Genomic DNA, 25,042 nt, shown 5'->3' with positions numbered 1-25,042 from the left:
CCCGCCGGTTGTCCCGATTTCTGTCACTTCGGGGCCTTTGGTTCCGGACAGTGACATGTGCATACAACTTGTAGATACAATCTAAGCAATAATTATAGAGCTCAAATCTAAGATCATGTCACTCGGGCCCTAGTGACACGCATTAAGCATAACAAGATTGCAGCAACAATAACTTCACAAACTTTATAGATAGACTAATCATAATGTATCATCCATCGGATCCCAACAAACACAACACCGATTACATCAGATGAATCTCAATCATGTAAGGCAGCTCATGAGATCATTGTATTGAAGTACATGGGGGAGAGAATACCAACTAGCTACAGCTAGAACCCGTAGTCCATGGGGGAACTACTCACGGAGCATGATGGAGGCGATGGCGTTGATGGAGATGGCTTCCGGGGCACTTCCCCGTCCCAGCGAGGTGCCGGGACAGAGACTTCGTCCCCCGAATTGGAGTTTCGCGATGGTGGCGGCGCCCACGGAGTCTTTGCGGAGTTTCGTCAAGTGGTACGGTGTTTTTAGGTCGAAAGGGATTTTATAGGCGAAGAGGCGGCGCAGGGGGCACACAGGGGCGCCACACCCTAGGCCGGCACGGCCGGGGTCCGCCCGCGCCGCCATGTGGTGTGGTGGCCCCCTGGCCCCTCTCCGACTCTTCTTCGGTGTTCGGAGCCTTCCGGGAAAAATAGGAGGTTTGGCGTTGATTTCGTCCAATTCCGAGAATATTGCCCGAACAGCCTTTACGGAACCAAAAACAGCAGAAAACAGGAGCGACACTGTGGCATCTTGTTAATAGGTTAGTTCCGGAAAACGCATAAAAACATTATAAAGTGCGAGCAAAACATGTAAGTATTGTCATAAAACAAGCATGGAACGACAGAAATTATGGATACGTCGGGGACGTATCAGGAGGTTCAAACGAACATTAGGGTTTTCAAAGATTTCCTTGATGAAATTTTCTTAAGGAAAATAATGCTCATTCCATGATGCACAATCAAACCCAAATCTAGGTTTAGCTAAAAGTGTGATGTTACAGAACTGTCGACGGTGCGGAGGAAGGTGATATTGCTATCTCGAGCACGTTGATCCTTTGAGTTGGGGATTTGAAAGGTAGGTTGGAATCGTCGGCTATGGACGAAGGTGTTGTGGCCGTCCTTAGCTCTATTGTCCTTGGAGGCGGGTATTAGAAGGGAAGGGGGCATGTGTGGTTGATGGCGGGATGGCGTCCTGAGACCCTAGGGCATGGGGTTGAGGTATTCAGAACAAGCGAAGACTCTTTGGTGGTCAGCCGCTGGAATCTTGGGCTTCGTGGGTTTGGCCACATATGCCATAATTTTGGTGGCGGTCCACATATGCTATTTAGGTTTAATTTTGCGGTCGGCGTATGTGGGACTAGTGGACAACCACTTACATCATCTGCTGCTGATGTGAGATTTCCAAATCCGATTATTCACACGATTTCTTTCCAATTTTGATTTCTCATTATGAGTCTTCACATGTTTCTTTCCAAATCAAATTCTTCACAAGTTTCTTTCCAAATCGGATTTTTCACTGCAATTCTTCACATGTTTGTTTCCAAATCCGAAGATGTCGTGCTCCTCTAAACTTGTATCGACTCCGACGAAGGCGGCCGGACCCTTCATACCAAGACCTAGTGCTTTTCCACCTAGTCAAACAATAGCCCCCTCATGTAGTGTATGCGTGTCTCGGGCACCCGCCGCCGCCAACCATGAGGATGGAGGCTGGCCGTGATATTCCAAGGAAGAGGAAATTAGAGGCACTCCAGGCGCGTGCGCCGACGCCTACTGTTGTGGAGATGCCTAGTCCCGAAGACGCAGCGGAGGGCCAGGAGCCGCCACTGCCCAAAGCGGATGGAGTAGTCGGGGATCTTATCAGCCAGCTCCCGGACGATGTCCTCGGCGAAATCATCTCACTCCTCCCCACAAAGGAAGGCGCTCGCACGCAGATCTTGGCCGGCCGATGGCGTCATCTCTGGCGCTCCGCCCCTCTCAATTTTGACCACCGTTGTTTCTTGTTCGATCGGTATGTCCTCGATATCTCCGTGTCGCGGGTCCTATCCTCTCACCTAGGCCCTGGCCGCTGCTTCTCCGCTCCCGTGTACCACCTCCAAGCCTCCACCGCCAACGCCTGGCTCCGATCCCCTGCCCTCGACAACCTCCAGGAGCTCGAGTTGTGCAGCTTCGGACAGAGGTTACCCTACCCCCCACCAACGCCGCAGCCGCCACCGGCCATGGCCTTCCGTTTCTCTGAAACCCTCCATGTTCTCACCATGGGAGATTGCCACCTCCCCGATGACACCGCAGAAGCGCTTCACTTCCCTAAGCTTAAGCAGCTCGCGTTTCAACGGGTCAGTATCTCGGAACACTCACTACACATCATCATTGGCAGGGGCTGCCCTGCTCTGGAGTGTTTACTCATTTCCGACAGCTTTGGCTTCCATTGTGTCCGAATCAACTCCATTACTCTTAAATGCATTGGCGTGCGTGATTCTGTAGAAAAGAGAGGCATCGAGTTCAAGGAACTCATCATCGAGAATGCCCCTCACCTTAAAAGGTTGCTCCAATTTGGTCTGCCTTTTGGCATCCATGTGTCGGTAATCTCCGCGCCTAAACTGGAAACCTTGGGCTATCTTACTGATCTTATTTTTGTCTCCAACAAACTCGTGTTCAACTCCATAGTTATTCAGGTAGGCGTGGCCTTCGTAATTGCCGCTGCGAATCTTGTTACTGGGATTTATCTCTGCTAATGAATTACTTATTACCTGCACTTGTAGTCGGCTAATGTTGTACTTCTATGCTTCATGCAGGGATTGTGTGTTGATAGCCTGATGACAGCGGTGCGCACTGTCAAGATTTTAGCTATCCATATGGATACTCATAGTTTGGACGTGGTTATTAACTTGATGAGATGTTTTCCGTGCTTGGAGAAATTGTACATTGCGGTGATGATTCTTCCTTGGTGGTTCATAATCAGTGCTCTCTTGATCTATTTACTGTTCTGAATTGGTTAGCTAATATTGGTCTACATATGTTATTTTTTTAGTCAACTGGATCAGGGGGAAACAACTTGTGGCGCCGTAAACACCGAGATTTGATAAGATCTCTTGACATCCGTCTGAAGAAAATATCTTGGCGATATTACCGGGGCATCAAGTCACATGTTGACTTTGCCACATTCTTTGTGCTAAGTGCCAAAGTACTCGAGTTAATGATTCTTGAGGTTCATAAGGACGATTATAGTGAGAATTTCATTGCACAACAACGTAAGAAGCTTCAACTGGATAGCAAGGCCTCAAGAGATGCTCGGTTCCATTTCACACCAGATTGGCCTCATCACAGCAATTCGTGTTTTCACGTCCATGATTTGGATCTAGCTGATCCCTTTGAAAGGAATGAACCTTACAAATTTCGTGAATAGTTCTCATGTTTGTAGTTTTTGAAGTTCATATTATCTTGGAATCTTATCAAATTCTCTTTGGACATGATGATATCTATGTTCTTGGCTCTGTTGAAATCAAATCTTTGCTGGTGTGCACTTATATGAGAACGTACAGAGTTGTGTCGCTTCTGAATATCAAATGTAATATTATACATTTAGTTCTCATGTTTGTTATTTTCAAAGTTCATATTATCTTGGAACCTCATGACATTCTCTTTGAACATGATGATATCCATGTTGTTGGCTCTGTGAAACCAATCTGCTGATGTGATGTGCACTTATACAATGAGTATTGAGAAAGCACGTGCAATGTAGTGTGGCCTCTGAATATCAACCGATGTATGTTCTCTGTTTGTGGTGTGAAGGGATGATTCTACCGATAATTATGCTTTGTTCTTGCCCAACAGCAAGATTTACCTGACTCAGTTGCACATTTGAAACGCCAAAATTGTGGATGCATCATTTCAGGCTGGAACGCCAAAATTCAGTTAGGATGTAGAGCAGCGCTCCAAATGCAGAGTTGTGCGGCAACTGGTGTCACAGCTTGTGTATATAGAACCAACCTAATGCTCTAACCACTCAATTTTCTTGGATTGGGATGTTAAGAGGGTAACCTCAATTACAAAACATGTCTCGACTTATCTATTTCTCTGGCATTGATTAACCCATGTCTGCTCTGATCATAACAGTCAGACTGTCTTTCTTGCGAGGAAGAAGACTTCACAGCATTTTAAAGCAAAAATACCACTGAAACCCTGCCCTGGTGTACTCCAACTCGGAAGAAGTAAGCAGGTATAATCCAACAAACTACATATGCCTTTTCCCAGCTCCCAGGTCAGAGTCAGACTACTTGTACCATTCAACACTCATAGCCTCCGTACTAAGATTCTAAGTATCAACCTCCAAAACAGGTAGAGTTCCAACAAAAGAGCATATCATGGAACATACGAAAATGAAAAGAATAAAGCAGGCACCAGAAGGTAAATTACTAATTAAACTAAGAAATCCAAAGTGCCTTCAACCATCACGCCAGTTAATAAATGGCTACATAAATTAGATAATAGGAGCAAAATTAACAGATTAATTCCTTCAAGTCCTCTTCACAACTGAACCATGGATGCTACATCGAGGAACACCCTCCTCGTCAAGCATACGAAGAAACTTCACCAAACAACCCATTTCTGCATCTCAGTCACCAGCATGTAGCTCTAGGTACCTGCAGAGGAAGTAATGCCATATGTCAAACAATTTTGTACTACTGATTCAGGATCAGCTGTTGGAGTTATTCTCAAATTTTATACGACTCAAATCAGTAAAAATTAGCTTCACCGTTGTGGAAATTGTGTCAAAAGCTCTAAAGTTGAATCATATTATGAGACCAAAAAACATTTGGAACAGAGAACAATAGGCAATTTGTAATGTTACAAGTATTTGGCTACAAGCACAGTTGGCACATAAGGGGCTCATGGAGTCAAGAAACGTCTGGTTTCTAGCTTATACACATATACCTTTTAGCAATGTATGAGCTAGCCAGTCACTAATAAACTGAATTTCCTCAAATGTATCCTTTTATTAACCGATACTTCATCAGGTCCACTACTTATTTCTGATGGGCTAAGTGTTGGGAACTAGGGATCCACTACTTATATTGAGAATATGCTAGTAAGAATAAAAATAATAATTAGTGATGAAAGCAAGATTAATGTAGTCATGTCATTTTGATCATGTGGTTGATATGAAGTATTAAGCATTCAGGTGGCCACAATTGAAAAATAAGAATGCACATTGAGCATAACTACATATAGTTTCAACTTTTGAACTAAACGGATTATCTTAGGAGCTAATGGCCAATTACATATATCTGCGAGTTTGTGGGCAATGAGCAACATGTCGAGAAAATAAGGGAAATTTGCAACCAAATTGTCAGGTATTGGTCTTATTAATTATTAGATTGGACAGCATCTAACACTATGACTTCATAAGACCCTTAACCACACAAAAATTAAAATGCAATGCAGCAATTAGTAAACGTAAAACTAATATTTATTCCCCAGAACACAGCAAAGTGCACATAGTTCATTTGATACTGTTTAGCATGATAGATTGATAGCATTCTCATCTTGGAGCAGGTAGAAACATATGCACAAATATGACAAATAGGGAGTGGTAAAGAGTCCTAGTTCGCCAGTCATGGGAGTGGCTAGAGCCTAGAGGGAGAATCCACGCACTACCAGAAAGGAACTGAGGAGTACTAAGGAGGAGATAAACTGAAAGGAAGGAAGCTGGATGCAACGGGAAGGCAAGGAAAAGAGCACATCCGGTAGAAAGGGGGTAAAACATCAGCAAATAAAAAGATAAGGTGGCGGGGTGAAGGCATCAGGAAGAGAGAATGGAGAGCACATCTGGAGAGCAGCGATTTAAAGGAGCCGATAGGTGTAGGTGTCACATCTACCGTCCACTCTCTGCTTTGAGATTGGTGAGGCTTTTGACATTTGTCTAATATAAAACTAATAATTGAAACATAAGTGAAATTTTTTTGAAACTAAAGTGATACATGGAAAACATTGTGACAGTCTGACAAAAAGTGAAACTGATGACATCATTGCTGACGTCACTACAGTTTGTTTCACCAAAATATTAGTGTTTCAGTTATGTTTTAATTATGTTTCAAATTTGTTTCACAATTTTGTGAAAAAATTGATCAGCACATGGCTGACGTCATTGATGACGTCACTCCGGTAGGTACCGGCGTCTGTAAAAACAAGTTTTCGTACTGAGGAAAGGATGAAGAAGCGGGCCAGGAGAAAAAGAGTCAAGATCCAGCCTGCCATGAAAGCATAGGAGGTGGCCAGCTGGCCATGTGATCTCAATTTTTTAGAGAAACTGCTTAAAGTTGTATTTTTTTAAAAAAAATTGGTACTTAAAAAATGAAAGTAAAAAAAGGAAAGTAATACATTGGAGCAGTTCTGATACCTCAAGATAAATCCAGAAGATAAGCTAACCTGCTTGACCAATACATAATAATAGCATATCTATTCGGGCCATCCTGGGATGCGTCTCGGCGGACGCTGCGCGGTCGCGCCGAGTGTCCGCACGCTTTTCCCACGGGCCCGCTTAGCAGCGACCTGTTTCGAGTGCATCGCTTCCACGGCCGTCGCTTCGGCGGTCTTCGCTTCCGCGCATGCGCCGCAGCCTTTGCCATCAATGGCGCCTCTTTCTCTTCTGCACCAGGACTAGCGGGCGATGGCTAGGATTCTACACCGCCATCAATGGCATCGTGTCTTGCGTGCGCCCGGCCTTTAAATGGCGAGCATCGTCCCTGCCATTGCCCACACCATCGACACCTCCGCTCCCACCCTCACCACAGCGGCCCGCCGCATCACCATGGGAAAGAAGAAGCACGACTCTGAGGCATCCGGCAGCGGCGTGAAAAGAGGATCCGCGGCCAAACAGGGTGCCGCTCCCCGTCGATATGGCGCGGGTGCTGCACGCAAACTGGGTGGCGTGCGAACGCTGGAGGGACGTGCACCTGCCTGGTGGCGGCTAGTGGCTCAACTACAACTGGGTGCATGTCCCGCCGGTGCCTCGCCGAGATCCGGCGCTGGTGGCGGTACCTGCCGCCGGACCTCCGCGCTGATCCTTCCTTCGCCGTTGACTCCAATAGCTGGCACACCTGGCGTGGGACCGAGGATCCGATCAGGGTGGCGGGCTTCCTCGGCGACCAAGACTTCCCGTTTGAGCGGCCACCGCCGCCTCCACAGGACGACGACGCCGAGGACGCCGACGCCGACTTGCTGGCCTACCACAATGAGGAGGCCAAGGACGATATAGACGACTATCGTCTGCGTCGTGGAAGACTGGCAGGCGGCCATGGCGGAGGGACGGAAGTTCAACTTCCCGCCGACGATGACCGACGAGGAGATCGAGAGGCTTGACGTCCTCGTCTCGGAGGGGGACCGACCGGTGCAGCCGCCGCTACACCGGTACGCCACCGACATCATGCCACATGGCCTCACAGAGGAAGAGGCCCTACAACAGGCGCTGCAGAACTCGGCCCCGCACCCGCCGCCGCCTCCACATTTGGTTTTCAGGGGTGCTCCACCTCCTCCACCGGCCCCTAGGGTGCTCCACCTCCTCCACCGACGTTCAACCCCTCAACCCGTAGCTGCTCCACCTCCACCACCAGCGTATGTTTCGCCAGTTACCAACTAGGCGTGGCAGATACCGGATTTCGTCGTGCTCGACGACGACGAGGAGTAGCCTAGGGTAGCAGGTGGTACGTGCGCCTTTTAGTTCTTATATTTTATATTTTCCTTTTATCACTATGTTATGTAAATTATGTTCAATGTTGAAACAATGCGAACCCAAAAAAATATTGTGTCATGCCGCTGGGGGCAGCTCCCGATGCAAACGGACGCGCGCGGTCAATTTCCACAGTATCGGTTGACGCAAACAACGCGCGCAAACGATTTGGGCGTCCGTTTTGCGTCGCCCCTGTTGGAGATGTCCTTGAAAAAATTTAGAGGCAACTACATCTTTTTTACGGAAAATTCCACGTGCATTCCAAACCAATAAAAAGAAAAGATTCTAGCAATCAGGATTCACTCCATACTTTTTACAAAAGAAGATTCATTCCATTCCTCTAAAGAGGGCAATAGGCCAGCTTACCATTGACGTCCAAGGCTATGCGCCCGTTCACGTTTCTCTTGGGACATGTGGGTTGGACTCGCAACTGATCTCTGCATTTTCTGGCAGTGTCCAGCAATCTGTCCCCTGCTTACTACTAATCACCATATTCCTTTGCATACAAAATTAGCGATTTCAAACAAGCCTTAGATACATTTGGAAAATCTTGTGAACGTCGCCACCATAAAAACAAACATGTTTGTGTAATACATCACTATACTTTCATAGGTACACAATTATGTCTATTAGCCATATACTATATTAGCACAACCCATAAATGAGTTTTCACAAGTACTTCTACAAAATAGTTAGCTGTCCAGGTCCCCGGTAGCACACACAAAGCCTCATGCCGGTGGACCAGAAAAGGAAGCAGAGTGATCAGGCGATACAATTAAAGGGATGCTGACCATACAAATCTAAATTTGCGCTGCTCCAAAATTATTCCTAATTGGAGCAATCATACACAGACTGGAAAAAATAATTAGAGCCTTATAACAGTGGGATAATTAGATATGTGAAAATCATCCACACAACTTGTGAGAGAGGTGGAGTATCCCTCTGAGTGAGGACTTATTTCTCAGATGCATCCACATAAGCTAATATGAGACAAGGTTTTCCACTCTCCCAACTCCAATAAACTCAAAGCAAGTGGCTTATATCAATCAAATGGCTTGGTGCGCACATAGGATTAGAAAGGGGTGCGTAGTGAAAACAGTACAGCTTGAATCAGCTAATTTAATAGGAAAAATAAAGAAACATTCACCAATTTAATATTACATAATTAACAGGAACATAAGGTCATCCAAATTTAAGATAAAGGAGAATATATTTTGTCTACAATTTAATCGACAACGAATCATATTGCCTCCAAGTGGAACAGGTAAAAGGGGCAAGACCAGAATTTGATTCTTCTTACATACCCAAGACTAAAGGAACATTGTTCATCAATAGATGTTCACTAATGCCATGGGGCAAAATTCTTATTGAGTATATGGTCCTGATATAGCTTATTAGGCATTTCTTTATCAAGACTTGTTTAGCCAGACACAGGTATAATAAATGTACCTACCATCATGAACGAAAAATTGCTAGCAGGTAGTAGTACTTGAATTAGTATTTGGTAACATATAGCTGCGATTGTTGTACTTCAAACAGCAACTAACTAACAATCAATTTGCAAGCAGAGATGCTGCATATATAAGTGCTGTGATGGTTTCAAAGAGAGTTGTTACCAATTAGTTTGCAGATGTTTCTTTTGTCAAGATTTGTTAAGCCAAAGAGGTGCAAGGGAAATGTGAAAATGTGGGAGATGATAAGAAAGCAAATATGATTCCTTTTTGGCCCATAGAAAATTTTGATAACAAAAGAAGTTACAGCACAAAGGATATTATTTGGTTTGTTTAGAAATTCGGATTAAGGGAACAAGATACTCATCATATGAATAGCTTTCACTCTGGACACCAGATCATGGTCTCTCAAATTTTATAATGCACTGAATTGTCACTCAAACTGATTGCAATCAGACAATCCACCAGCCCCCCAATTGCAAGAACCATCAATGGAGAAAAGCATATTCAAGTTTTTCATTAAGCACACGTAAGAGGAAATATTTTTCGACAACATTCTAATTCATGAGATGAAAAAGGACATATGCACAGAAAGGGAAATGAACAGGGAAAGGTCATAAGTCATCAATCCTCTGAGAAGCTACAAGGAAAAGGAGGCCACACTACCAGAATCATCACTTGCAATTTGGCACTCAAAAAATTGTGGTAACAATGAAAGTGATACATTTTCGTAAGCTTAAAAGATTCAGATGCCTCAACTTACATGCAGAACACAAGCTTACCTGCTCAATCAATACATCACAATAGCATATTTAACTGAACAATCGTTTTATGTATTGTGTGATCTGTGACCATCGAGTCAACTCCCGGTGCCTCACAACTTTAGCTCCAGCATGAATGGCTGTTTTACAAGCATAAGTCAAACAACCAATGGTATTTCAAAGAAAATATACGACTACTTTCTAAGCTTCAAACCAAAATGCAATTATGGATATAATATTATTATGAAGATCAGCAGAGATAACAAAATTGAACGAAACAAATATAACTAGCTTTTAAGCTCTCAAATGTACCAACTGAGCTACCTATTCGATATTTTAGTTGGTTTGAGCTAACTTTTCATATAGTTGTCTTCAACTTCAAACTGCTATGTATCTCAACTTGAACGAAGGTACTGCAGTGCGGCCATACTTTAAAACTACCATTATACAACTCTTGCAAATTTCAGTAGGCAAGCAAGAGCGAAATTTAGTTCAGTTAATACACAGAATTAGCCAACCTCGGTGTTTATTGTATGGGTTTTTCATATACTCAATGAACCATGTTTAACTGGTCTGGGTTTGAGCCACGGCATCAACAAAATAGATTGTTCGTTTGACTGTTTCACGAATGCATAGCCGCTGGATCTCATGGTGCATCTAGTTAAGTCCAAATTATTTTTATTCTTCCTTCATACCATCATGAATGAAAAATTGCTAGCAGGTAGTAGTACTTGAATTAGTATTTGGTAACACATAGCTTCCATTGTTGTACTTCAAACCGTAATTAACTAACAATTAATTTGCAAGCACAGATGCTGCACATATAAGTGCAGTGATGGTTTCAAAGTGAGTTGTTACCAATTAGTTTGCAGACATTTCTTTTGTCAAGATTTGTTAAGCCAAAGAGGTGCAAGGGAAATATGAAAATGTGGGAGATGATAAGAAAGCAAATATATATGATTCCTTTTTGGCCCATAGAAAATTTTGATAACAAAAGAAGTTTCAACAGAAAGGATATTATTTTGGTTTGTTTAGAAATTCGGTGTTATGGTGCTGCTAGAGGGATGACGCGAGAGGGCCGGCCGGGGGCCTTGCCCACGACCGGTGGCAAGAGAGAAGGGATTTCCTTCTTAATTCTTGCTTGATTAGATTGATACGTCTCCTCTCCTTATATAGAGAGCTTTACTTGACCCCTAAGCAAGCTACCCTTATCTCTAATTAACCCTAATACTAATAGGCTATAGCGCTAGCCCAAGCCCATTACGTACTCTAACACTACACCCCACCTGGACATGCAGCTCGTCCTCGAGCTGCAACCTAAACAAACCATGACTCGACGCAACACAAACCTAACACCTAAAAACGAGCCTTTTACATCTCGGCTTGTTTTATTACTCTCAACCTGAAATGGACTGGGACGCTTTATTGTTGACCCCTGAACATAAAGTGGACACCATCCGCCCGTCAGACGTGCACATGTACAGCCACCTGGATCCCATGGAAACAGCGGGACAAACGGAGCCCGCGCGGCGGCCGGCGGCGGAATGCACTGGTGCTACGCAGTGCGCTCCTGTCGGTGACACCATGCCTTCTCCCTGCTGGATGACTGTCGATGGCGCAGACTTTGAGGACGCTGCCCGCGGGAAAAACAGCATGTCCGCCGCCCGTGGGGAAAACCGCACGCCCAAGATCCCCGACGCAGCGGACGAGATCGAGGTCAGTTGCGCAACGAAGGGCAACTTCGAGGAGCTGTAGCTGCAGATCACGCATCTCCCGCACACGCCGACGCACTAGGAGGCCGCGCACAGCAGCCTGCAGCCGCGCCGCCGCCGACACGTGGCGGATAGCGATCCAAGCCGGAAGCGGTGACGGCGACGGATGGAAACGGACCTGGTGGAAGGGCATCCCGGGCGGTGTCGATGTAGAGCCCGGGGCCAAGGTCGCTCCCACACCGCCGAAAGGCAAGGGCGGCGTCGGTGGCGGCAGCAGCCGCTGTTGCGGTGTTGGTGGCGACGGCAGGTGCTGCTGCTGTTGCAGCTGCCCACCGAACGGCAGGGACAGCGTCGGTGAGGACAGCAGCTGCAGCGGTGGCGTTGGTGGCGGCGGCAGCTGCTGCTGTTGCTGCAGCGTCCCGGCGGGGAAGAAGGCGGCCAGCTCCCCGACGGGGCCCGCGAGGGGCTGGGACGGCCACGGGAACCAGGGCGGCGCCGGCTGCTGCAGCGAGGTCACGGCCGCGACGGGGCCCGCGAGGGGCTGGGACGGCCACGGCAACCTGGGCGGGGTGGTGGCGGTGACCGCGGCGGAGACCGCCAGATGCGGCAGCTGCACGGCATGAGCAGCGGCCCAGTGGTGGCGGCTGGTGGCGTGGCCGGCGGCGGCCCGTAGGGGCCGGCCAAGTAGAGGTGGATTTCCTGGACCGCGGTGGCGAGATCGCGGAGGGCTGTGGTGATCTCCGCCGGGGAGAGAACGGCGGGGACGTCGGAGTGCGGCGGCGGCGGGTGGGAAGAACTCGGTGGACGGCTAGACATGATCGAACCCAGTAAAGCTGATACCAAGTTGTTATGGTGCTGCTAGAGGGATGACACGAGAGGGCCGGCCGGGGGCCTTGCCCACGACCGGTGGCAAGAGAGAAGGGATTTCCTTCTTAATTCTTGCTTGATTAGATTGATACGTCTCCTCTCCTTATATAGAGAGGTTTACTTGACCCCTAAGCAAGCTACCCTTATCTCTAATTAACCCTAATACTAATAGGCTATAGCGCTAGCCCAAGCCCATTACGTACTCTAACATTCGGATTAAGGGAACATGAAGATACTCATCATAGGAATAGCTTTCACTCTGGCAACCAGATCATGGTCTCTCAAATTTTATAATGCAACTGAATTGTCACTCAAACTGATCGCAATCAGACAATCCACCTGCCCCCAATTACAAGAATCGTCAATGGAGAAAAGCATATTCAAGTTTTTCATGAAGCACACGTAAGAGGAAATATGTTTCGACAGCATGCTAATTTATGAGATGGCAAGGACATGCACAGAAAAGGAAAAGAACAGGGGAAGGTCATAAGTCGCTTGCAATTTGGCACTCAAAAGATTGTGGCACTACCAGAATCATCGCTTGCAATTTGGCACTCAAAAGATTGTGGTAACAATGGAAGTGATACATTTTCGTAAAAGAAAAAGTTCAGATCCCTCAACTTACATGCAGAAGATAAGCTTACCTGCTCAATCGATCAATACATCACCATAGCATATTTAATTGAACAATCGTTTCATGTATTGTGTGATCTGTGACCATCGCGTCAACTCCCGGTGCCTCACAACTTTAGCTACATCGTGAATGGCTGTTTTACAAGCATAAGTCAAATAACCAATGATATTTCAAAGAAAAAAACAAATACATGGAGGCGTCAACAAGATAATTACATAAACTTGCACCAGTAATTTAAAGAGATTAAATGGCCTTGGTTTATTGATTTTTCATGGTATAAATGAATTTTTTTACTTGCAACAGGACTATACCACAGTTGAAAAAATATACAACTACTTTCTAAGCTTCAAACCAAAACGCTATTACGGATATAATATTATTATGAAGATCAACAGAGATAACAACATTGAACGAAAGAAATATAACTAGCTTTTAAGCTCCCAAATGTACCAACTGAGCTACCTATTCGACATTTTAGTTGGTTTGAGCTAACTTTTCATCTAGTTGTCTTCAACTTCAAACTGCTACGTATCTCAACTTGTACGAAGGTACTGCTGACACTACCATTATAGAACTCTTGCAAATTTCAGTAGGCAAGCAAGAGCGAAATTTAAAGGCATGATATTACCTGGAGTATACACAAGTTCGAATGGATGATGGCAACGAACGTTGTTGACTTCTGAAAGTCTCTTGAGCTGCAGCGACTCGAGATGGAGCATGAAGACACGAGCAGCTGTCTCAAAGAACACCACATTACTTTCCTCAGCATACCCGAGTAACCCGACCATACTTGGGTATTCTTTCTGCGGATCGGGGGGGAGTAACTTGTCCAGTTGGATAGTTCTTCCCCGCACCCATGAATCACAGTCTGTATCCTTCCTCCATAACTGGGCGGTGAAGCCGGACACGAAGATGAAACCCATCCTCCCACCCTCTGCTCGAATCACCCCGTAATGCTGTCTGGTTAACATGTGCTTTGACAGCGATGTCACTGCTAGGCTCCGCGTATTCAGATCAAACTCGAGTATTATGTTTCGTGAAGCCGTGAGGATCTGCCAGTGAAGGCAGTCCCCAGCCAGAACGGCGGGCTCGTGGTCGAAAATCGTAGCCTTGGATGGGAACGGCGTGGACACGAGATCGCCCCATGCTCCGGTCTCCGACGAGTAAACGCAGGCGAGCGCTCGTCTACTCTGCTGCTTACATGAGCTGCCTACCAGGACCACCTGGAAGTGGTCGGCGGCGCGAAGCACGGCCCCGCTGATGGGGTCCTCGAGCGGGTGGTAGTGGAGCTTGAACTCGGGGGGAACGTCCAGGCGGTGCAGGTCGCCGGCGACAGGGTCCCACACCAGGAGCTGGCACGGGACCCGGACGAAGAGGAGCCCGAGGCCGTGGCGGCAGCCGAGGATCCTGATGCGAACCCCGAGGCCGTCGGTGTTGAGGTTGAAGCTACCGCGGGGGAGGCGGTCGGGGCCGTCCAGAGCCGGGTGAAAGGTGATGCCTTCGGAGATGTTAATGAGCTCGATGAAGCCGATGAGGGGTGGGCTGCGGCGGTGGTGGGTGCGGAAGCGGCGGTGGAAGGCGGGGTCGGAGAGGAGGCCCCGCCAGCGCGTGCAGACGGCGGATGCGCGCGGGAGGGAGGAGGGCAGCGGGGGGAGGCGGAGGAGGATCTCGGCGAGCAGGTCGTCGTCTTCCAGCGGCGGCACCGCCTTCGAAAGAGGAAGGCGGCGGCGGAGGCTGGCCGTAGTCATCTCACGCTCGTGAAGTCAAGCGCAGGTCCAAAGTGCGACCGAATCCATGAGGCCACGAGCCCATGATCGACTAGACAAGCACCCAAGCCCACAGTTTACTTTTTTGAAGCCGCTATCATAAAGTTCTTTTTATGCGGTGGGTGGCAACAATAGAAGCACCGAGCAGAAATGGAAAAGAGTTCATTTTATAAACCTTAAACTCGTAAAGCTTTGGGAGAATGAACATCGAATCTGAAATTCTTGTCGTTTGTATCCTCAGCTATACAATTCTGATCCAAATCGGACCTTAGTCATGTTTGGCGAACCGGGAATATGACAATCTCGACCGGGATTGCACGCCCTAGGACTGACATGTGGACCCTGTATGTAAGACCAAAATTTCCCTAAAAGCTTTCTCCTCCCCCACCTTACCCAATCTCGATTCCAGCTCCCGTTTGGTGACGCATCCAATGTTTCATGGAAGATGGCGCCACCAACGACGGCTAGCCCAAGATACAAGGAGGTCTGTCGTATCTGCCGCTTGCTCGCCCCTCCTCCCCCCTACGTCGCCAAGGCCGTCCCCATACGACCCACCCCTGCGCCGCCCCTACAACCTGTTTGCTACGTCGTTGTTGCGCCGTTAAGGATGTTCCCCTGCGACCCGCCCCTACGCTGCCCAACGCCACCCATGCTGCGGATGCACATAAGGATCATGCATGCGGATCTATGTGTGGGTGACGTCGGTGTCATAGAAGCCATGGGGAGCCCATGCATGTGCTTTCTCGCTAGGACATACTGTGCGCCAATTTCATCGATCTCATGGATGCACATCTATAGGTAGATGATACATATAACCTATGGGCCATCTTTGTCAGTGGGAGTAGCAATTTATTTAGTTTTTCTTGGAAAACTGGCCAGGGTTCAAAATAGACCGGGATTGCATAGTTTAGGGTACAAACGGCATGGATTTCGAATTCGAATTTCATTTAGTCAAACCTTTATGAGTTCAGGGTCTAAAACAGACTTTTTCCAGTAGAAATTGCAGTCGGTTTGTGTGAGCATGGAGCACCCGCATCACACAAGTAAGGGCATCTCTGCCTGTTTTGTCACAAGCCATCGGCCGTCCTCATGATCAAGAATGAAGCGGTCCACACCGCCAGGGTTCAGGTTGGCAGTGTCTCTTCGACAAGCTTTGTCTCATCCGAGGCCACAAGCTCGATCTGCTACCAATTGACATGGCTAAGTTTGAAAAATAAGAACTATCGACTGAATTCAGAAGAACAACATAAATTAAGCCTAACTTTATGGATCGATTGCAGCAACATAGTCGATTAATGAGGAATGCTTCACGACACCTCAATAGAGGTGTCTAGGGTTAAACCCAAGTACATAAATAATCTCGGAACACTAGAGGAATCTGGGCTAAATATATAGAGAGAGAGGAAGAAGTACACAAACAAAATGGCAAGTGAGATAAAAATGACATGTGTAAAGTTATCTTGTCAGGTTTTAAATAGTGACCGTTGGAGGAGTCTGCTGTCGTTGGATGGCAGATCAATGCAGCACGACGTGGTAAAGAGCAACCTAAAATGTCTAGTTGGAGATGGACGGCTGACAGTGATTCCGACAGCGCGAAGCGAGATGCTGAGAGTTTTTTTATTTTGACAGGAAACATAGCTTTATTGATTAACTCACATCAATACAAAATGTACCTCGGATGAACTCCGGAACAGAATGAAAAACACAACTAGAGTTTACATCCAAGCTAGATTTAGCTAACAAATGAGCTACCTGATTAAAAACACGCTTCACATGTCGGAATGATATCGACGTGAAGCCTCGCCCAGAAGCCTTGATCTCAGCGACCAACATCCCAACAGAAGATCTATCCATAGTCGACGAATTTAGTTGCTGCACCAGCGAGAGACAATCAGTCTCGAAGATGATCTTGTCCATTCCCTCATCTCTTGCTAGCTGAACCGCTCGTCGGAGAGCCACGGCTTCCGCGAGCTCCGGGGATGAGAGTCCCACAACATGTTGACGACAGCCCACCACAAAAGCTCCAAGATGATCGCGCAAAATAACTCCAGCTCCTCTACACCCGGCCTCCTTAAAGATGGCCGCGTCCGAGCTAACCAGAACCGTGTCCGGCGGCGGCGGTGTCCATGTTGTTGCTGCTGAATTGGACGCACACCTGTGCTCGGAGACCGGTTTGACCAGATTTTGCTTGATCAGATCAATATAAGCTAGGATTTTACCTCCAGTGCGACATGGATCAGGCTTCACGTCCGAGTTACGAGCCTTGTTTTGTGCCTCCCAGATATGCCAAAATCCAACCGTGAGTGTCGTCGCTTGGAGGTCAGATGCTCGGCCGAGGAAATCGAAAAGCCAATGCTTGTTAGACGCGAAAGCTTTACGTTCAAGCTTCAACGGAACAACTCGCTTAACCTCCCGCCAAACCGTGCGTGCAAACTGACAGAGAAGCATCGAGTGAGAGATGTCCTCCGACCGTCCACAGAAGATACAAGACCCATTCGCAGGGATCCGGCGCTTGACAAGCTGCACACCACTAGGCAGGCAGTCCTGGGCAAAACGCCACATATGAATATTCATCTTTCCCAGGGCCTTGACCTTCCAAATGGCTTTCCAATCTTTCTCGTTCACAGTCCAAGTCGATGCCATGCCTCTTTTTGTTCTGCTCTGGGCCTTGAGAAATTTCTCCGAACGAGCCATATTGTAAGCCGATCTTACGCTGAAAGTGCCATGCCGTGTATGAGGCCAGAAAACATAATCCTCCCCTACAAGCCTTGATATCGGTACTTGCATGATCTGTGCTGCAGCTTGAGGATTGAAGAAAGCTTGGACACTCTCAGAAATCCATGTACCCGTCTCTTTGTCAATAAGACAGTGCACAGTTGCTTGATCAGGAATCGGCGAGATGGGTTTTAGGAGCGCTGGTGGGTACTGAGGTACCCAAAAATCCTTCAAAATCCTCACTGTCCGTCCATCGCCAATACCCCACTGTACGCCTTGGGCAAGTAACTCTCTGCCAAACAAAATACTGCGCCAGGTATACGAGGCCGATCTTGGCTTAGGAGCGTTCCAGAAATCAGAGTTCGGGAAATACCTGCCTTTAAGCACACGAGCACACAACGAATCTGGAACGATAACAAGTCGCCACCCCTGCTTAGCTAGCATCGCCTGATTGAAGAGAACAAGATCACGAAACCCCATCCCTCCCATAGACTTAGGAGTAGACAACCATTCCCAAGATCGCCAGTGCATTTTCCTTTTTCCATTTTCAACTCCCCACCAAATGTTTGCGATGATCGACTTGATCTTATCACAAGTCATCAGTGGAAGCTGAAAACAACTCATAACAAAAACTGGAATGGCTTGAATTACTGCCTTGAGCAAAGCCTCATTACCCGTCCGAGACAAAGGCCCGTCCGATAAACTATTAACATACTTCCAGATCTTGTCATAGAGAAACCTGAAGGTAGCAGTAGGGGATCGGCCAACCATGGTAGGCATACCAAGGTAGAAATCATTCAGTTCTTCACTTTGCACCCCTAGCTTCTCCTTAACTCTCTCTTTCACTTGGCCAGCACAAGCCTGACCAAAGAAAACCGAAGATTTCTCAAGGTTAATTTTCTGACCAGAACCATCACAATAAACCTTGAGAGTTTTTTGAAGAGCCTCAACACTCCTATCATCGCTTCTTGCAAAGAAAATGCTGTCATCTGCAAATAGTAAATGGGAGATAGGGGGACCGAGTCGACCATTGCGGATTCCATAGAGCTCACCTCGATCCTCCTTTTGTTGCAGTAAACATGACAAGCCTTCTGTGCAAAGAAGAAACAAATATGGACTAATTGGGTCTCCTTGACGAATTCCCCTAGAAGGTACAACCGGTTCTGTTAGTTCACCATTCACTCTCACTGCATAGCGAACACAAGTAACACAACGCATGACCGATTGTATCCAGTTGGGATCAAAACCAAGCCTACACAGACAACCATGTAAATAGCTCCATTCCACCCTATCATACGCCTTCATCATGTCAATCTTTAGCGCAAAGAAAGGCCTTTTAGAGTTAAAGCATTACTACCGATGACACTTCGTCGGGTGATTTGGGTCATGACACCTCGACTGGCAACCGTGGTTTGGTACTAGTTGGTCGAAGCAATTAAGCAAATGACTGTTTCGTGTCATTGACTACACACTTTTGTAGACTGCATTCAGAAAATTAGGCGATTTAGGTGGAGCATACCAAATGGACACCTAGCAAGTCATTTCTGCATGGGAAAATTGGTTATTTACCCAAAAGTTCACAGGCCTTGAATCATATACCCAAAGTTGATTGAACATTGGGAAAATACCCATTGAGGACTTGAGAGTAAAAAAGAATTATATCAGGCCCTAGATAGAGCTGGTCATGAAATGCTTCAATCGGTCAATCATTAGCAAGCTGTTCCCTAAAAACAAGAGAGTTCAGATCGCAAAAGCAGTTGATGCGTCCGTGCTCATCTCCATCAAGCGCCGCCTGAGCGGTCGATCAAAGCCGTGTTGCAGCCGTCCTGACTCCCGGCACCGTTCGCCCTTCATGGCTTCATCAGCTCCGCCCGCTCATGCCGCACCCTTTGTTGCGGCCGGCCCGGCGGCGCCAGCCTATATGTCCATCTATCCATCTTAATTCCACTCTTTTTTATTGCCTCGTACGACCAATACCTCCAGTATGTTATGCACGTTGGCACGTGCATGTTAGCACTTTATCTTCAGTTGTGACACAATTAAGCAGGTCATATAGGCCGGAGGCGACGGGTCAGCGGACGAGCAGACGGAGCTGATGAAGGGGCGGACCGCGGACGGCGTTGGGGCGTCTGCACCCGCGTCCGACGTTTGCGCCGGTGTCACTTGGCGGTGGACGCCGCGGCGGTTCATTTGACCCTTCGGCGGCGCTGGCTGGAGACGAGCAGCATGAATTGGTTGCTATCCATCGGTACTTTAATGTTCAGCTCTAATTAGAGGCCTGACATAATTGTGTTTTGCTTTCAAGTCCTCAATGGGTATTTTCCCAATGTTCAATCAACTTTGGGTAGATGATCCAAGGCCTGTGAACTTTTGGGTAAATAACCAATTTTCCCTTTCTGCATTGCTTTGTTTTGCTTTGGTACTTTGGTGGACGCGTGGCGAGTAGTTAAAGGACAGAAAATCGGCCCATCACTATCACTCCCAGCTTTGCTTTACAAAAACAAGAGGAAGCCCAACACGAGTCGGCAATTTGTGTCGACGAGTCGAAGCACAAGACGTTTCTGGAAGGAAGGCCAAAGCCCACCACGACACGACACCATCCTTCCTTCCTTCTTCTTCTCCGGCAACCCCTCGCCGGCGCCACCTCTCTCCCCGCCTCGCTCGTCACCGGCCACCGGCCAGCCATGGTGTCCGAGGCCAGCAAGAAGAAGGCCGCGCAGAAGAAGGCCGCCGCTGCCGCAAAGAGGGGCGCCAAGGTGCCCACCTCCTCGTCGACCTCCTCCTCCACCAAGGCCGCTGCCGACGCCCTCGCCGCCGTCCACCTCTCCGACCGCACCTGCACCGCCGTCCTCACCTCCCACCCGCTCTCCAGGGACATCCACGTGAGATCTGCCGCTCCGCTCATCCTCTTATTCTCTTGTTACTGTTCCTTTCGAATATGATTGGCGTTAATTAGATGCATCATCGTTCACCTGCCTTCCTGTGCATATTCTCCGGATTCTAGATTATGGCCTCATCCCCGGAAAGACTAGTCCTTTCGCCCCCTATGATAAGAACTAAACGGAACAGAACAGAGCCAGTAATTCACTGGTCGAGTCTGCTACTGATTCTTAGCAATAAATAAGCACACCCCTTGCTTGGCCTGATTCGTTGCATTGATTATTAAATTATGCCCCCTCTTCGGTCTCAGATTCTGCAATATAGTATGACAATTTCTTTGCGTCAAATAGAATATACTAATATATTTCTACTGCCATAGATGCCCCCCAACCAGATCAGTAATCCTAGACCAGGGGATATTATACCATTTTCTGAAATTGTCCATGGCTGGACTGGATCCGGTTCATCGTCTAACGCCGCACATTTAGGTCCCCTATTCGGATTCTACGGTAGGATTTTCATAGGGTACTTTTAGGATTATAATCCTTAGGATTTTTCTTCCATGAAATGATTAGTGCACCCCGTTATTTCATCCTAGGGGACTACTCCCTCCGTTCCATAATTCTTTGTCGTTGTTTTAGTTCAAAAACCACGACAAGAAATATGTAATGGAGGGAGTAGATCCTAACTCTTGGCACACGGTCAGAGTCATACTAACATTATGCCACTCTTACCCTCAGGGTCAGAGTCTCTATTCGCGCCCTTCATTCTCTGCAATATGCTTGCTACTTTTTTTTCCACTAAAAGTACATGATATGATCTAACACAATTTTCTATGTCGAATGCCCCACTTGCAGATAGAGTCTCTCACTTTGACATTCCACGGCCACGATCTACTCGTTGACACGGAGCTAGAGCTCAACTACGGCAGGTATTACAATAATGCCACTTTTCCCAACCATCTGGCTTCTGTGATCTTGTTTAATCGGTCTTATTACATCCCAGGCGCTATGGTTTGCTTGGTCTGAATGGCTGTGGAAAGTCTTGCCTTCTCAAAGCAATAGGATGCAGAGAGCTTCCTATTCCTGAGCACATGGATATATACCACCTCAGCCACGAGATTGAGGCTTCAGACATGTCTGCACTCGGAGCGGTCATCAGTTGTGACGAGGAGAGGGTCAAGCTGGAAAAGGAAGCCGAAGTTTTGGCTGCTCAAGTATGTTCCCAATCAATCAAATCTGTTGTTATCTTCATGTTCTTTAACTTGTTCCTTCTGCTGTTCTGTACTTTTATAAGCTGTAACTTTCTGAAGATATTCTGACAAATATCTTTGCTGGCATAATTCAGGATGATGGTGGAGGTGAAGCTTTGGAGCGCGTGTATGAGCGGTTAGAAGCTATTGATGCATCCACCGCTGAGAAGCGTGCTGCTGAGATTTTGTTTGGCTTAGGCTTTAACAAGCAGATGCAGGCCAAGAAAACTAGGGATTTTTCTGGCGGTTGGCGCATGAGAATTGCTTTGGCAAGAGCTCTGTTCATGAATCCGACCATCCTTTTGCTTGACGAGCCTACCAATCATCTCGGTGAGTTGTTGTGTAACCCACATGTTACAAGTAAAGTCGATCTGGTGCTTTCTGTGTATTTATTACAAAACAGCGTGTTTTTCCTGTGACCGAATTTAGGAGGTCTCAGTCCTTTTAGATGTGCAGCAGTGGCCAATTCTGAATGTGAAAATGGGACACACTTCTTGGCCGCACCATGTATTTACTCCAATGCAATATCTACAATTTGATTTAGAGTGTCAATGAATGCATCCCCCTTATGCTTGTTTGAGGGTTATATCTTCAGAACAAAGTTTAGGCTGAATTTCTAGGTGATGTCCATATGTAAAGGGAGGTCTATTATTAATGAGATTAAAGAAGGAACATAAGATCTGAAATTTTTTCTCCCTGGTATCTGATGAGCTCGTAGTTGTAAATGTCTCTAATATTCCTTGGTCAAAGCTTCTGGCATCACTTCATTTGTTATGATGAACAGTGATATGTACCTTCAGTAGTGGTGCCTAGCTGTAGGAGCTGCGGGGCAGCAGAACTTAAGGTACCTGGGTAGCGGAATGGGGAACCTTACGTTCTTTTCAAGTAGAATATTTTGGTGAGATAAATGCCATGCATATATTTTAACATGTGTAGTAACGTTTTTGTAAATAGCACGATTACTGCTTACCCGCGATGTGCCTGTTTTCCCTAAGCTGAGACATTTTTGAGGCTGACTGGTAAATGCTCATTATACGATCTCTGAACAAATATAACTATATAAGTATGCTTGTATGAAAACTAAAGCTTTGTGATTCTTTGCAGATCTTGAGGCATGTGTCTGGCTGGAAGAAACACTAAAGAAATTCGACCGTATACTTGTTGTCATATCACACTCCCAAGATTTTCTGAATGGAGTATGTACAAATATCATCCACATGCAGAACAGGAAGCTTAAGCTGTACACTGGCAATTTTGACCAGTATGTGCAGACACGGTTGGAACTGGAAGAGAACCAGATGAAGCAGTACAGGTGGGAGCAGGACCAGATCGCTTCGATGAAGGAGTACATTGCCCGTTTCGGTCACGGGTCCGCGAAGCTGGCACGGCAGGCCCAGAGCAAGGAGAAGACGCTTGCTAAGATGGAGCGCGGTGGGCTAACGGAGAAGGTCGCCAGGGACAGAATACTGACGTTCCGCTTCACAGATGTTGGCAAGCTCCCGCCGCCGGTGCTGCAGTTTGTTGAGGTGACGTTTGGGTACACGCCAGAGAACCTGATCTACCGGAAGCTGGACTTTGGGGTGGACCTGGACTCTAGGGTGGCACTGGTGGGCCCGAATGGGGCAGGGAAGAGCACGCTGCTGAAGCTGATGACGGGGGAGCTGGCGCCACTGGACGGGATGGTGCGGCGGCACAACCACCTGCGGATCGCGCAGTTCCACCAGCACCTGGCAGAGAAGCTTGACCTGGACGTGTCGGCGCTGCAGTATATGATGGACGAGTACCCGGGCAACGGGGAGGAGCGGATGCGCGCAGCGATCGGCAGGTTTGGGCTGTCGGGGAAGGCGCAGGTGATGCCGATGCGGAACCTGTCGGATGGGCAGCGGAGCCGGGTGATTTTCGCGTGGCTGGCGTGGCGGGAGCCGCAGCTGCTGCTGCTGGATGAGCCGACAAACCACCTGGACATTGAGACGATCGACTCACTGGCGGAGGCACTGAGGGAGTGGGACGGAGGGTTGGTGCTGGTGAGCCACGACTTCCGGCTGATCAACCAGGTGGCGGAGGAGATCTGGGTATGCGAGAATCAGGCAGTGACACGGTGGGGAGGTGACATCATGGAGTTCAAGGAGCACCTCAGGAGCAAGTCCGGCCGGTCGGAGGACTGAGGGTTGAGTTGGGTTACTTGAGTGTGTCCGCTGATGAATGCTCGAGCTAGCTAGTATTGAGGTGAGATGTATAGCTACCTAGGTGTTGAGTTGTGGTTACCATGAAGGAAACCGGTGCATGCTATGACGGATGATGCTGATAGTTGGTAGTATGCTGCCTACCTTATGTATGCGCGGCACGACACGGCACCAATCAGATGCGTGTAACCTGAATAAGTTATTGTACGTTCATGAACATTTGAATCTTGCATGTCTAATATATGTTATGTATGGTGTGCTACGTCACTTATGAATAAGATATGGTGTTTGCTGCAATGGGGTTGTTAATTGTTGCATCATGTGTGGTTCTTAGCAAGAGCGGAGGTCTTCTACTATGCTCTGAGCCTCTGACATTGGGGAAAAAATAGTACTATTCCCTAAGCCTCTAACATTTTTCCTTGACCAATCTGACAACAAACTGTACATGGGCTGTAATTACCTGCTAGAATATGTTGTCATGACAAGAGTATGCAGATGTAGATCTAGCTAGATAGATTCAACCATGACAGACGGCTAAGGATAAAAAATATGTGATTTGTATATTCAAAGCCACATGATCTGATTCTCAGTTGCTGGAAGCTAAGTTGTGCATCCATGACCGGGCACAAATGGCTTCACATTACTTTCCAGACTCTCTCTGTTTGCCCCCCATAACTCTTCTGTGCCGATGAAGGAAAAAAAAAAGCTTGGATAAAGAAGATGAAAATCTTCAAAAGGACTCAATCTTTATCTTGATCCAGGACGCGATTTTTGGCTCCTACAGTTCTATGATCTTGTCACAATTCCTGTAAACATCTTAGTAGATCAGTTCATCATCAATAAAGAGCTAACAAAGTATGTGTACTTATTTTCTCAAAGACATCTATGTATACTTCATTCCGCTCTTAAGAGAACTGTACATATACTTCCCTCCCATTGAAAAAACACATACTTACCTCAAAAGGAAACACACCCACACACACATACTGAAAACCAGTATGCCCAAAGAGTTAAGAGTATTTTTCATGTTCTAAGACTTATGACATAAAGGGAACTA

The 25,042-nt window shown here is 47.1% G+C and overlaps 3 protein-coding genes across 3 annotated transcripts; 2 read left to right on the top strand and 1 right to left on the bottom strand.

Moving 5' to 3' along the window:
• Positions 1-1,732: 1,732 nt before the first annotated feature.
• On the top strand, positions 1,733-3,441 carry LOC124689579 (MEIOTIC F-BOX protein MOF-like). The gene is made up of 4 exons (XM_047223089.1): positions 1,733-2,371; positions 2,432-2,611; positions 2,831-2,965; positions 3,067-3,441. The coding sequence occupies exons 1-4, from the start codon at positions 1,733-1,735 to the stop codon at positions 3,439-3,441; spliced, it is 1,329 nt and encodes a 442-aa protein (XP_047079045.1).
• Positions 3,442-13,755: 10,314 nt separating this feature from the next.
• On the bottom strand, positions 13,756-14,937 carry LOC124689578. The gene has a single exon (XM_047223088.1). It carries the CDS (start codon positions 14,935-14,937, stop codon positions 13,756-13,758), a length of 1,182 nt encoding a protein of 393 aa, XP_047079044.1.
• Positions 14,938-20,224: 5,287 nt separating this feature from the next.
• LOC124686297 (ABC transporter F family member 1-like) lies at positions 20,225-24,216 on the top strand. Its single transcript, XM_047220267.1, has 5 exons — positions 20,225-20,552; positions 21,408-21,481; positions 21,556-21,766; positions 21,898-22,132; positions 22,907-24,216. Exons 1-5 carry the CDS (start codon positions 20,355-20,357, stop codon positions 23,965-23,967), a joined length of 1,779 nt encoding a protein of 592 aa, XP_047076223.1. The 5' UTR covers positions 20,225-20,354; the 3' UTR covers positions 23,968-24,216.
• Positions 24,217-25,042: the final 826 nt, after the last annotated feature.

Source organism: Lolium rigidum, chromosome 2 (genome assembly GCF_022539505.1).
Source record: "Lolium rigidum isolate FL_2022 chromosome 2, APGP_CSIRO_Lrig_0.1, whole genome shotgun sequence".
Lineage (NCBI taxonomy): Eukaryota > Viridiplantae > Streptophyta > Magnoliopsida > Poales > Poaceae > Lolium > Lolium rigidum.
Note: the sequence above shows the minus strand (reverse complement) of the source record. Positions and strands in the feature narration are given on the sequence as shown.

Coding starts and splice junctions, on each gene's coding strand:
- LOC124686297 (XM_047220267.1), top strand. CDS start 20,355: ATGGTGTCCGAGGCCAGCAAGAAGAAGGCCGCGCAGAAGAAGGCCGCC. Junction 20,553..21,407: donor CGCTCTCCAGGGACATCCAC/GTGAGATCTGCC, acceptor CCCCACTTGCAG/ATAGAGTCTCTCACTTTGAC. Junction 21,482..21,555: donor CTAGAGCTCAACTACGGCAG/GTATTACAATAA, acceptor ATTACATCCCAG/GCGCTATGGTTTGCTTGGTC.
- LOC124689579 (XM_047223089.1), top strand. CDS start 1,733: ATGAGGATGGAGGCTGGCCGTGATATTCCAAGGAAGAGGAAATTAGAG. Junction 2,372..2,431: donor AGCAGCTCGCGTTTCAACGG/GTCAGTATCTCG, acceptor CCTGCTCTGGAG/TGTTTACTCATTTCCGACAG. Junction 2,612..2,830: donor GTCTGCCTTTTGGCATCCAT/GTGTCGGTAATC, acceptor TGCTTCATGCAG/GGATTGTGTGTTGATAGCCT.
- LOC124689578 (XM_047223088.1), bottom strand. CDS start 14,937: ATGACTACGGCCAGCCTCCGCCGCCGCCTTCCTCTTTCGAAGGCGGTG.